Source organism: Cloeon dipterum, chromosome X (assembly GCF_949628265.1).
Source record: "Cloeon dipterum chromosome X, ieCloDipt1.1, whole genome shotgun sequence".
Classification (NCBI taxonomy): Eukaryota; Metazoa; Arthropoda; class Insecta; order Ephemeroptera; family Baetidae; genus Cloeon; species Cloeon dipterum.
The window spans coordinates 12,725,067-12,738,979 of record NC_088790.1 but is presented as its reverse complement, the minus strand read 5'-3'; the positions used below and the strand labels follow the sequence as shown (position 1 = coordinate 12,738,979).

General features: G+C 38.6%; 1 protein-coding gene across 1 annotated transcript; it reads left to right on the top strand.

Annotated features, from left to right (window-relative positions):
• The first annotated feature begins 2,398 nt into the window (after positions 1–2,398).
• On the top strand, positions 2,399–13,245 carry NPFR (Neuropeptide F receptor). Its single transcript, XM_065495440.1, has 5 exons — positions 2,399–2,472; positions 8,027–8,505; positions 9,707–10,280; positions 11,759–12,207; positions 12,802–13,245. Exons 2-4 carry the CDS (start codon positions 8,027–8,029, stop codon positions 12,191–12,193), a joined length of 1,488 nt encoding a protein of 495 aa, XP_065351512.1. The 5' UTR covers positions 2,399–2,472; the 3' UTR covers positions 12,194–12,207; positions 12,802–13,245.
• The last annotated feature ends 668 nt before the right edge of the window (positions 13,246–13,913 follow it).

Below are 13,913 nucleotides of genomic sequence, written 5' to 3'. Positions count from 1 at the left end.
TTTTTAGTTCAAACGTGGATCTAATTAACTAATTTTGTATGATCTCTTAACGTTGTATGTGATGGTTGCAATTTAGAATTGCACATGAATGAGCACTATCTATTCGATCTATTCGTGTGAAATGGCTGGACGTATATTGTTTAAAAAAAATAAATTCTTTTATCTAATGTTCTGAATAAAATAAATCCAAAGATTTGAATGATAATAAATGCATTATTTCTATTGCAATATCAGTACCAAAATATAAATGGGAAATTAAAATTGGTAACCTTTAGCAAAATATAAAATTCAATGCTATTTCATCTACAAAAATTTAATTCTAATTATAATATTTTGAAACCTCGATCAGTTATTTCCCGTTAATGTTGTTTTATGCTCAGCTGAAAGTCAGTGAAATCGCCCCTTTCAAGTCAGTTTCAGCAAGCCCGCACGACATGCATGTCCTACAGGTTGCTAACAAAGAATTTGTTGAGATTCTACGTTTTGATCATTGCATTTAGGGTTCGTGTATACTGTCGTGTTGTGAACTAGATAGTGGGCAAAATCATTCGATATGTCAATTATTATTAATTAAAGTAACTTTTAAAAATTAAATAAAAATGAAAAATTGACGAAATAGTGATTTTTTGTTACATTTAGGCCCGTTTTGTTTGAGATAAATTGATCAGAGAGTTTTATTTAACAACTTAGTTAAATATTTTATCTGGTGATATATAATTTCAATTACAATTCAATATATTCGCTTTAAAAACTTCAACGTAGAATTAGATAAACTAACGTCAATAGAAACAATAAGATATTACAATTCTAATCATTGATCAAAAGCAACAAGAGTGCAAATTACGACGAGTTAATGAGTTAAAATTTCACGTGATGCTAAATATGCCGCGGATGGAAAACTTGCCTTAAAGTGAGAGCGATATGTATAGAGATACTTTTGACGAGAGAAAGTCGCAAGACGCGCGGCTGACAATCAGGCTGCTTTTAAGTACTGAGCAAAACAGAGCAGCGACGAGGGATTATATATCTTAGATATAGTCATGGCAACACACGCATTTAACTTCGGCACAAAGATCTCATGGAAGGTTTACAGCCAGCCTCTGAGAAACCTCTATCTCTCGTTCGAGCAACGCTCAAATCCGAGCTGTGCTTGGCGTTCCGCGGAGAAAAGCTCACACAAAAGCTGATTTTTTCGCTCGAATGCGACAGAGGCAGCCCAAGAGGAATGGAAAATGTTAGAGTATGTGCGTGCATTGGCAGGATGTTGGAATTTTTGTCTTTTCATGCTATGCCTGCGGAAAGTGCTTAGCTAACGTAACTGAGTTTTTTTTCAGTAAACTTTCTCCCTTAAATACCTAATTAGCAAAAGTTTGCCCATATTTAATCATTATAGAGCTTGTCGAATTTTGTTAACTTTTATTCTGGCACTAATGAGACAAGGATATTCGAAACCCGAATCTCTCCATCTCTCACATAAATAGGTTCCTCTAATTTATAAAAGCTACTGTAACTGAAAATTAATTTTTCATTTCTCCTATTTAACAAGATATTTTTAGGGAATTTGCATCCTTTAAATTGAATCATCTACTCGTCATTTGGAAAAGCACCAGCTGACAGTTAAAGTTCAGTTTATTTAATTTATATCGTAATTGAGGCACAAGTAAATTAATTTTGAATGCTAGAACGTCCAAAAGTGAACAATTTCATCGGGCATGACGTTGGAATAAATGTTCGTTCCACGAAACCCGCGTTGAGCTCAATTTAGAACTGACCACCGCCTGAACTTTGGTTTCTGAATAGAGAAATGTTGCTAATGCCTTGGAAGCCCCTTACCTGTTTTGCTTCAAAGCAAACCCACCGGAACATTAATGTATTTAAAGTTTGTTTGAGTGATCAATCGAGCTATACACGCAATAATTGTTTTATAAAAAATGTATTTTCAATTTACTAACTGAACCGACTGATTTTTCCTGATATATAATTAAAATTATGTTATTCTGCTGTTTCATTTGGACGTGGAAGTGTTGGGATATAGATCCGCAACAAACGTAATTTTTAATCTAAATTTGAAAAAATAGACATGACACTTTTAGGGTACAAAGCTCCATTATTTAAAACATTTCCTTTCCGGAAATACAGGAAATATGAGTGTTTAGGTCTATAATATGGGCTGCCTGCCAGCCCTTGGCTTCTAAATTTAAGAGAATAGCTAGATAGTTTTTTTCCGTTTTTCCCATATTTTCCGGCTGGCTTGAAGCAGAGTACGCACAGCTTGCAGCGCAGCATTTGGGCGTTCGTTGCTGTGTGCTTGTGCGGAGCCGAGGGCGCCTGTTGCGCGCATGTGCTCCTCCCTGCCGAGGGTTCCGTCCTCTCTCTGCTCGCCACTGTTGCTGACACTTCCTCGCCGCCCTTCGTCCTCGGTGGACATTCGGCGAGCTCGAAACCTTCCGTTCGCCAACCCTCCGAGCCGAGGTAAGCGTTTGACACCACCGGCGTTATTACACACTTGTTGATCTTGGCTTCCAAAACTCATTGCTGCTAGGCCAATAGCTTAAAATAGCATTCCAGTCATATGTGTATTAGCTTAATTTACGAAAGAGATTACAGTTTGGAGAGGATTTTGGAGAATTTTATATCAAAACCAGAAATGTCTGAAAGATGGTAAATTTATATTAATGGGAAACATATTTAAGAAAAAACTTATCGTAGTTACGATGGACCTAAAATTTACAACATTTATAAAACTTTTAAGAAGTAAAAAATTTAATGGCGAGCCTTCGTCGCAAAAGACCACACACACGCCAGAAATAAATATAGCATCTTCATCAGAGAAGTTGATTCAGCTCTTTCACCCTCATCGATGATAGCTTTTTTTTAATTAAATCAAGCTTAACTTGTAAATACTGAGAGAAGCGGAAAAAAGCTGTAGGGACTGGAAAATGTCAGCATGGAGTGCTTTTTGATGACCCACCTTTGCTGACTGCGGGAATAGCCTATTCGACTCAAAAGTAAACAAATGATAAAAGTGACGTTGATGGACTGTTTCCGGGGGGAAAACGAGCTGGAAAATATGCATATTTAAATGAGAATTTCTCATTACAGTTTATGAAAGGGATATTGCTTTTCAGTTAATTTGTTGATTATCAAAGTGCAAAAGAAAGGAAATTGAATGCTACACTACTTCTGTGGAAATGAGTTAATCTCAGGAAGCTAAAAGCATAACATCTTTCCAGGCCAATGAAACGGCGAGCTCTTTTCATTATAATTAAAATAAGCACACAACCGTCATAAACAGTGATTGCCCTATATTAAAAGAGTGGAAATGATAAAGCTAGCTATGAAAGGGCGTTTGCTGTAAAAAAAGGTCACTGAAAATTTTGCAATTATATCATTTGGCCTTCGAGCCAACCAAAGCACACTCATTAAATAGGGCTTTGGCGCAGAAACCAGTGCGGTGGTGGAATAGAGAAATAAAACTCGAGGACAAAATTTTCTCGGAAAAATTATATTTAAAATCTCTTAATTTTTTTTATCAGGTGGAACTGTATGGAAGAATGCTAACAAATTTTATTTTGAAATATGGGCAGTATTTTAGTTGTTTTTTTATAACGCACATATTACATGATACATTATTTTTGCCCTTGTTTGAAAGGTAAGAAACACAGTGAAAATACTTTTGTGCACAGTAACGGTTGGCTGAGAAGTTGGACATGAATGTAAACTGGAAAGCTATTAAAACTTTCTCAAAACACGCTTTCCATAAAATCATCGTCAGAGCGTAAAGCGTTTTTAAAAGAGATTTTCAAGAGGGATTTGCACTGACGGGCCTGAAAAACCCAGCGTAATTGCTGCCAGATTGAGGGAAATCTGTGCACACGGCGAAAACACCAGCATTCAATTCATAAATTGTTTTTGAAGACCAAACTGCCGTAAATGGGGTTTTAATGGCTGAAATACTTTTTTCTTTTTGAATTTAAACGGTGGTAAAAAGTAAAAATATGCTATTCAATATTGACCGTTCGCAAATTTCTTAATAGGGTTGAAATATTAAATTTACAGGGGCTTTTAAAGTATAGTCGGTCTACTGAAATTAAGTCGGTAAAAAATTGACAGTTTAAGTTGGAAAATATATTTTAAAATCATCTCCTTTGATATTGACCTCACTTTTCTGACGTTCTCTAAATATTTGGTCGTCCTTTCCTCGTGGCTGCGAAGGAAAATTACTTTAAGTCTTCGTGTTTCTTCGTTCAATCATGCTACCTTTTGATCAAATTACTGTAATTAATGTTATTTTTGCCGCCTGTTGAAGTATTGATTAGTGAGAGTTTGCTTGGCGACGAGAGGGCTGGTCGTTTATTTTCATTTGTGACTGGAAGAGCGACTGACACTGCTGGGAAACAGAATTAGCCGCGAAATGCATTAGGGTATAACATTACCGTGGTACCGCACCAACCGTCGGCGAATTAATTGAATTTGGCTGCAAATATTTGTTTGTCTCCCGGGAGCGAAACAGTCTCTGTCACCCGTGCTTACGAACAAAGTCCGCGGCTAATCTCCTGATGGAGCCGCGGAAACTTTTGAAATAAGCGAAACTTAATTTTAACTTCGCCGCGTAAAACATGATTGGGGATTTTTAGCGCGATTGGATAAGTTTTCCGCGAGCCAGAAATTTCATTAAATTATTCTCCAGCTCAGTGCTCGAAACATAACCCAGCGTGCAGATCCTATTTTGTAGAGAGAAAAACTCGGATTTAATTTATCCTGACCCTCGCCCTCCACATCATTTACTCATCCTGTCCGAGAAAAATATCTTGGTTGGAAAGTGGTCAGGTGTGAAACCTCAAAGGTGTTCCCGAGATGTGCAACGAGCTGTTCGGCATAACACCGCACCTGCCAATAGCGCAACGTGTCAGAGACACACACATGGCACTCCAATTTATCCGCCGTCGCCTATGTGGAATAGAGTGCACGTTGTCTGTGGCGAGAGAGATGTTTGTACCTGCTGTACCATCTTAATGCAGAACCTTTGACGTCGATTGTTTTTCACATTACTGAGAATGAGGCTTTTATTATAACCACATTTCATCAATCCTTGTATTTCTGTTCGTTGCTTATATTTTTTTCCGAAAAAATAATAATTAAACACGCAAGTATAAATACATACATCTATTGTATTTAAACTTTGCGAGAAACAACTTAAAATTTTTTGGAATGATTAAACAGTTAAAGTAAATTTAAAAAATAATAAAACATCATTTTTACACCTTAGCTATCAAAAATGAGGAAAAAGCTCAATATTTCCCAGGTTACCTCTTTGAGAAAATCGGCTCCACAATTTTCATGCTAATCAAGCGGTGTCTACTTATTGGAAATCATGATTTTTTCGCCAGAAGGGGAATTTATCTCATAATTCGCGACGAGAGGGATCAAAATAAAACTAAAAAATCATTGACAAAGAGTTTAATTTTTCGAGAAAATGGCAAAATCTGAAATTCGACTTTCCTTGGTCCTAATTTCATTAATTATATGTACATAGTAGAGATACACTCTAGCTAAATTTCACATATACAGTAAACTCAATGAACCAACAATGCAAAATGTTCTTAACTGTTGGGCTGTGTATAGCTCTAATTAAAACATATGTTAATTGGTTACTTTGAACAAAGAAACTACCACGTGCAAAAGTCACAAGATTCCTTTCCTTCCTTCATGTCACTTATTGAGTATAGTCATTATTAGAGCATTTGGGGAATAAATAAATTTCAGGGTTGCACATAAAAATAGGTAGCTCCAAACCAATTCCAATTTTAATGGAATTTTGAGGAAAAATAAACAGAAAATTCCTCTTAAATCGATAAACGCATTGAAAGGATCTCGCAATTTTTGTGGCGCTATTAATATTTTTCCCAGGAGCCCATCAAACTCTGCCCAGAGCGAAACTCATTTATTATTGCTGCTCCGGCCATATTGAACGGTGAACTGGTGAAAAGGTATAGTGCAGGGCACGCAGAACTCACCGTCCAATAAAATTTTGGTCGTACACTCCCTTCGGCCACAATTTATGTCGTTTATGGCCGACTGGACAAATAATTGGATGTCCGCCAGAGACGCAGGTGGCCTTTGATGTTCGAGTTGGCCAAAATAAACAAACGCATGAGACATATGCTCTCAATCAAGTCTAATTTCGCTCTGAGCGTTCCGAAGTGTATATTGCGTTGGATCGAATTTCAATCGCGGTGTCGGACAGTAGCCACTTTTCTTGTCAAAATACCGACGGTGAAAAAAATGTAAGGGAGACAAAGGGAGGAGGCAACAGCAGAAAGCAATTCGGTGTGACACGCCAATCAAACGCACGCCGCGCCAAATGGCCTTCACGCTCCACTGCCAATCGATATTATTTTCTGCTTTGACAGAGGGGTAGAAAATAATGTGTCGTTTGTGAGTGTGTGTGCGCACAGCACACCCTTTCTATTCTCAAAAGTGCAGCCGTCAGCTTCAGAGACGCCGGCTGGCAGTACATCAGTGTCCTCGCCACCGCCGCCCGCGTATTCAAATGAGAGAGAAACTCCCTCTTACTGGGCGTGTGGGTGATTTTCATACAAACACATACACGCACACTCCTGCCGTTTCACATCGACTCAATCACCAATCGCGATCGCTCGTCGTATGATTGTGAATGCCCCATCAGTAATAACCAGATTTGTCGAGAGAGCCAATTCAGTAAAAATCGTTTCATCTCCATTTCCCTGGCCCCGGAATAATTTCTAGTCAGACAAATGATTACTTATGGTTTCATTTTTTTTATCAAGAATGGGATTGCCAACACCATTATTTCCCCGTAAAGTATGATTTTCTTTCGTACTAAAATTTAACATCAAAAAGCGCCAGTAAGTTAATTTCTCATTGAACAAAGACAAACTTGCAGTTTTTCAGAAAGCTCTTGCAAAAAATAATTCGAATTATGTGTAAATTTCAATATATTTATTTTAAAATTATCAAAACATAAGGCATGCCCCGCCATTCAATTTTGACTTCAGAATATTTTATTCAGACTTTACATAGGTCCAAAATGTATATAATATAATATAAATATATTTATTAAAAAACGATAGCTTCCTGGTGAGTTTTAGGCCAAAACAAATGTTGTGAATTTCGTATTTTAAAAATCATACTATTTTTTAAATGAATAGAAGTAATTAAGCCTTTCTTTTATTCTAGAACCAATACAAAGATCACAAAACAACATTTACCTTAAAAACCGAATGTAAAAAACAATTAGTTTTAGGTAGGAAAAATATCTTTGGTTGAGGTGGATGAAGCTGACTGTTTGCAACGAGGACGGGTTCGTTTCTTTTTTAATTCAAAGGCTATTTTTGCACCGATTAAGTAGATCAGTACATTGTAAGCATTATATTTGTGTTAAGAAGGTTTAACGAGCGATTTGCTCGGTGTTTGGCAATTACAAGACGGTTTGGGCTTTAACAGCGGTGTTACAAGATTTTTAATGTGGCTTTAGAGTCTTAAAATTGCGAAAGACAAACCCATTTGGTGGGTCTAAAAGTGAATCAGGCACAAGGATTTAAATAGTTTAGACCATATTGAATTCCGAACCTTCTAGCACAAAATCATACAGCTGCCTCAGTTTGAAAAATTGAAAAAGAAGCAGGTACAAGAACTGGAGCCAATGTAGTATTTTGGAAGAACTAGTCAAATGCTTTACGTTTGAAAATATTGTCTTGGGATATTTCATTTACAATGACCACTTCCATAAGCAAACAAAATATAAGGCTTGGGTGGCTTAAAGTTTTGCTCTTTAATTGAAGAAAAAATATCATTTAAAATAGTTAAATGGCCTGTAAGTCTTCTCTCCATTTTTTATTTCAGAAAATAGAAGTTCATTTTTTTAAATTGGTTTATCTCTTTAGAAATCCTGATTAAAAATTTGCGAGTAAAACAATTTTAATCATAATTTGAATGTTTCAGGCTTTATATATTTTTTAAAAAATCCTTTAATGAATTGTTGCAGATGGGGGAGGACGAAACGGAACTGGCGCTGCGGCTGCTGCAGCGCTACAACCTTTCGACCAACCTTTCAGGCTTTTTGTACGAGTTGTCGCAACTGATCAATAACTCAAAGCACCTGATCGACCCTGAGCTGGTGGAGATGTACAAGCGCAACCGCAGCATCGACTCGGACGTGATCTTCGGCGTGCTGGTGTTCGCTTACTCGACGCTGATTCTTCTCGGCTCGTGCGGCAACGGCCTCGTGGTGGTAGCAGTGGTCAGGAAGCCGGCCATGCGCACCGCTCGCAACCTTTTCATCGTCAACCTGGCCGTGTCTGACCTGCTGCTCTGTCTGGTCACCATGCCGCTGACCCTGATGGAGGTGCTCACCATCTACTGGCCTCTCGGCACGCACCAGCTGCCTTGCAAAATGCTCGGCGCGCTCCAGGCCACCAGCATCTTCGTCTCCACCATATCCATCACGGCAATCGCGCTTGACAGGTTTGAACGCCACGTGTTTTTTTGCGCTCCAGCAGCACGCGTTTTTTGAGTTAATTAATTTTGGCGGTGAGAAATCAATAATGCCACAACTACTGACGAAACAGGGGTGTGGCATTCACTCGCCTGTGAAATTAATGCAAGATGACGATAAAGGGAGGCTTATAATATATTAATGGAATCACGCGTAAAGACGGTTGAGCTGTTCTAGTCCTTACAGGAGGAATGTAATAAAAATAAATTTATCATTTGAAAAGTTTTTCTATCTTATTGAAATGGATACCCCGATGTGAGCTTACAATTGGTTCAGTGGCCAGAAATTTTAAGTTTGACAGTTTTAGCGATTTATGTAAATTTCACGAATTTTCGGCCATAGTTAGTGAAAATGGGGAAAATGCAGCCCCCGCCGATTCTAGCAGCTCGCGCCTGCAATTTGACTAATGTTCCTCTAATCTCCTGGCGGTGGCAGCTGGTAACAAGAAGTGTAGAGTCCTTTGGTCACACCGAAGTATTTTTGGCTTTGCCGTGGTCAGCGGATATCAGAGCGGCATTTTGACTGAAGTTGGCATTTAATCTATATTCCAAGAGCTCACATGGAAATTTTCAGCATGCGTTTATAGAGCGATTTATTTCGCGTCTCTGTTGTTTTTTTTGGACGTTATGCAGCCCACAACTTAAAATTCTCAGAGATAATATTTCACTTTTTTGTACATCAATTGAAACGTTATATTTATTAAATTTACTTTCTATTTAAATTTATGATATGAATCAAAATTTCTATCGCAAAGGGTCCTGGAATGAAAAATAATGTTAAATGAGGTGGATTTGGATATTTAAGCTTCTAGCTTGGAATTCGAAGGAACGACATTGGTTTTTCTATTAAATCAATCGAAACGTCAGAAAATTTCCTCTCAAGTGGTATATTTCAACCAATAATTCAGATTGGAATGTAGATCGAAACTTTCCTTTTAAATTCGCCAACTCTGGGAGAGTTTTTCCCGCAAGTGCGGAAATGACTACAGAAGTTTGACTTCATTTTAACGCAAAAACATTTCTGGGACGCCTTTAACTAACTCTTCTCCTCGATAGATTTAGAAAAAACAGCTTGCATAACATAAAAATTACTTTTGATTTTTTTATTCGAACTACATTATCCATGTTTTATTATTGCTTGAGGAGTGAAGAAATCCGAAATTTTTTTCAGGTACCACGTGATAGTGTATCCGACGCGACCGGCGCTGCAGGTGGTCGGCGCTGCGGGCTTCCTAATCATAATCTGGCTGCTGGCGATCGTGCTCGCGGCGCCACTTTTCATCTGGCGCATCCTGGAGGTGCACGAGCTGAACCTGCACGCTGCTGGAATCGACACGATCGCCTTCTGCGTCGAGGAGTGGCCCATCGAGCACGGCCGGGCCGTGTACTCGATCGTGTCGCTGGTGGTGCAGTACTTGCTTCCGATCGCGACCGTCACCGTGGCTTACTCGCGCATCTGCCGCAAGCTGCGCAACCGCTACCTGGCGTCGGTGCGGCGCGAAGCGTCGCGACGCAAGGAGGACCGGCGCATGCGGCGCACCAACTCGCTGCTAGTCGCCATTGCGCTCATCTTCTGCGTCAGCTGGCTGCCGCTCAACGTCTTCAACGTCTGCGTTGATCTCTATGACCCTTTCGAAGAGAGGCAGAATATGCTCATCTCCTACGCCGTTTGCCACATGATCGGCATGTCTTCCGCTTGCTCAAATCCACTCCTCTACGGCTGGCTCAACGAAAACTTCCGAAAGGTGCGTGTTAATTGTTTTCATATTTTTAAATGCAACACGTATAAATCATTAAGCTGTTAAATTAGAAAATAAATCTCTCTATGGAGTAATAAAATATTCCCAGATTTTGCGGCTGATTGGGAGTAATTGAAAAAAACAGTGGTTCAATTTTGTCAATATCGCGTCTCTGCATACATTTTTGCATTATATAAACACTGGCCGCACAATCTTGGATTTTGTTCTCCATCCAAAGATTTGTTTTCCGATTTGATATGTAGTTTAAAAATTTTAGATGTTTAGCCTTTATTCCAAAAGTTTTATTGCGGCTAAAAAATTGCTTTCAAAGCTTCATTTTAAAATATTAAAACCACTCAAAATTATTCGTGAAAATTCGCGTAAAAAATAAAAAAAAAAATCACGTAAACAGCATATATTTTAATAAAATTGTAAGATTATATTCAAAACTGTTATTGATTTGCTCTTAGCAAGACGAACAGGCTTATAAGTTAATTAAAAAATCAGACAGTATTGAAGCTACTCTCCATAAAGTAAAATAAAATTCACCGTCACGATGGCCAATGCCTTGTCCCGCAATTCCACCCGCAGAAGTTTGAAGAAGCTCTGCTACATCTAGGAAACTGGATGAGACAGGTGAAGCGTATTTTGCAGTGTGGGTCTAGGGAAAATTATAAATCAATGGAAATTAAGCTGCCAGAAAAAAAACTCAAATTTTCATAAAATCTCATAATTAAAAGATAAAAAACATGTTTCCACACAATATTTTGCGTAAAAATCTCATTAAATATGTACAAATTATCATCAAATTCGCAGTTTCTAAGTCACAATGAGTGTGTAACGGGACGAGCATACCACAAAAATTAAATTTGCACACCTATTTTCATAAGTCTGATCCAAACAATTCCCGAAAAGACAGATATTTTGGCCGAATAATCAGTGGAAATATATATATATATATATATATATATATATATATATATATATATATATATATATATATATGTATATATAGCGGGAAATTTAAATGACTGTCTGAATCCTGAAACGAAACAATAATGAATAGTACATAAATATTTTGCTCCAAGAAGTGGAAGCTACCTATCGTGATTTAAAATAACTCGGAGTCAAAAATGAATGGAAAAAAGTATAAAGTGGCTCCTCTCCTTGGATTAATCTGTGTCCGATTTTTTTGCAACACCGTTTTTTGTGAAGACGCAATATTTTTCTGGGTATATTTTTTGTTTAGTGATATTTAGCTGCGAATAGCAGGTGAGCAAGCACCAGACTTGTTAAGCACCAGACTTGAAATGTAAAAAAATGAACATTTCTCTTTTCTAAAAAATTAGCTACCTCCGTGCAGAGCAATTTTGTTTTTATGTAACACAAGAAAAAGTAGGCAATTTATTACTATCTCAACCAACCAATTTTTATCAAAACTGAAATTAGAAAACCTGCTCACCAAGATTTCAAATTTTGTGCAGGAGTTCAAAGAAATCCTGGCGGTATTCTGCCCGTGGATTCCTGTGGAGGCTGTGCAAGAACGCGTCAACTCCATCCGCTCGAGCATGCGAGAGAGCCGGCGTCGGCGACGCGCCGAGCGCGATGTGTCGCAGGCACGCAGCGGCGGCGGCAACGCCAAGGCGTCGGCGGACAGCGGCATCGGGTGCGGCGGCGGCAACAACCGGACACGTGAATGCGACAGCCCGACGGCCGTCGGACCAAGCGAGGAGCCCATGATAACCAACGTGGTGGTGGCGAGCAGGGAGTCGCAGCAGCACTGCGGCCTCAGCGTCGACACGCAGCTAGCGTACCGCAAGGCCCTCGACACCAGCGTCATGGTCGCCGAGAACCTGTCCGGACTCACCGAGATGACCGTTCTCACCAACCACAGCCCTGCCACGCTGCATCAGGTCTGATAGACGATTCCAAGGTGAGTTGTTGCAGTTTGAATTGCCGTTAAAATTTATTAAAGAATGGGCTGCAAGGTTTGCATGTTAATCACTGCTGGATACCATATCGTACGTATCAATCGTAATACGTAAAAAAGTATTACAATTGCCAATCCCGTTTTTGAATATCCGCTTCAAAGCTTCCGCAGCCCTGAAAAATAATTTTTAATCATTTAAAACTTACCTTGTAATTGTGCAATCAACAGTGCAAGTAAATCAAAACTTACGCATATTTAATTTACCCCGTATCAGATATAATTAATAATTAGCATTCGATTGATGCGACATCCATCACTGTAAATACGAAGAAAATCGGTTCCGGAATAAATTTTAATAGTTCATCACGCCAATAACAGCTTGGGACCTGAAAGCAGATATATTTCGTGATCTCGTTGGTTGACGATGCAGTGAATTTAAATATTTAATGGAAAAGCAAGTTGTGAAAATTATTTTAGTTGTTCTAGAGATACAAACCAGAGCTTACATTCCTTAATTAAGCTAAATAGCATTTTGTGATCAGCGCTATCAGATTTACTTAAAGCCCTAATTTACATTTCAAATTGGATTTGTTCCAGGGATATTCCATCTTTGCTGTGCTCATGAATGACTCTCGTCCCTCTCCGCATATGTTGCTGTGCAAATAGACCGTTCAAAGCTCCATTAAATATGGAGCACGTTATTCAATGTGATTAATGTTGGCTGGATTCGACGCTATAACTTTGAGATTTAATCGTTTGTACTCGTCCATCGTCCGTCGTATCGACCCTTTCGAGGGTGGCTCTCACTCACGGCGCGCCAGCCAGAAAACGGAATCTGGGCCCCAGCGCGCGGTGACGCCGTTTTTTCAAGTGGCAAAAGCGCGTAACTGCTGACGCGCCGCGAATTGCAGTCGAGACACGTTTTTATTTACCCTCTGCGTCTGACTCTGACAGAATATGATGTGAGAACTTGATGTGATTTGTTTGTTCGTGAAACTTCTTGTTGTGTATTGTATATTCCAATAAAAGTGTTTATTCTTACTCTTTTGGTAGTTTCATTTTGAAAAATGTACTTCCTAGAAGTTGTGTTAGTAAGTTAAAATCACAATAGTTAGTTTAGTTAGTTTCAATATATTTAAAAAATAAAAACTAAGTTGTGATTTCAGCAAAAATACGTTTGATAGTTTAAACAAGTTCAGATTTGCTTCATTTTTTTTACAAATTGCAAAATCACAGAGACAGGAAATTTTTCTTCGTCTAACTAGATACAAGTCATAACTCATTAAATTTCTCAAAGCAATTCGTTTTTAATACATTAAACCAGAATATGTACACGTGGCTTTTGAATATTTGTGTATGAAATTAACGTGTTGCGGGGTGGCCACTCAGGGAGGGAAGCAATGAACCTCACTGTTTCGTGGCAAAAAACAGACTAATTTATTTCGTACTATGCACTCTCTTCGCGCACACAAATCTGAAGTTGAAAGAATAAATTTTATTCAGTTTCCGAATAGCTCGTCAACGTCAGCCATCATTTGTCCGGAACATTATTTTCTTTAAATTTGCCTCGATCGAAGATAAAGAACTCAGTGTTGCGTACATCGCTCTCATTCAGTGCCCATTAATTGTGCACCTGTGTGTTCTGCTCAATATCTGCGGCGTCTCTGTTTTGGGCCGTAATAAAACCTCAATTTGCAGCGCAAGGAAAA

What these genes read in the sequence shown, in the direction of transcription:
- NPFR (XM_065495440.1), top strand. Translation starts at nt 8,027, where the DNA reads ATGGGGGAGGACGAAACGGAACTGGCGCTGCGGCTGCTGCAGCGCTAC. An exon ending in ACGGCAATCGCGCTTGACAG is followed by an intron (nt 8,506 to 9,706) that starts GTTTGAACGCCA and finishes AATTTTTTTCAG; the next exon opens with GTACCACGTGATAGTGTATC. An exon ending in TCAACGAAAACTTCCGAAAG is followed by an intron (nt 10,281 to 11,758) that starts GTGCGTGTTAAT and finishes AATTTTGTGCAG; the next exon opens with GAGTTCAAAGAAATCCTGGC.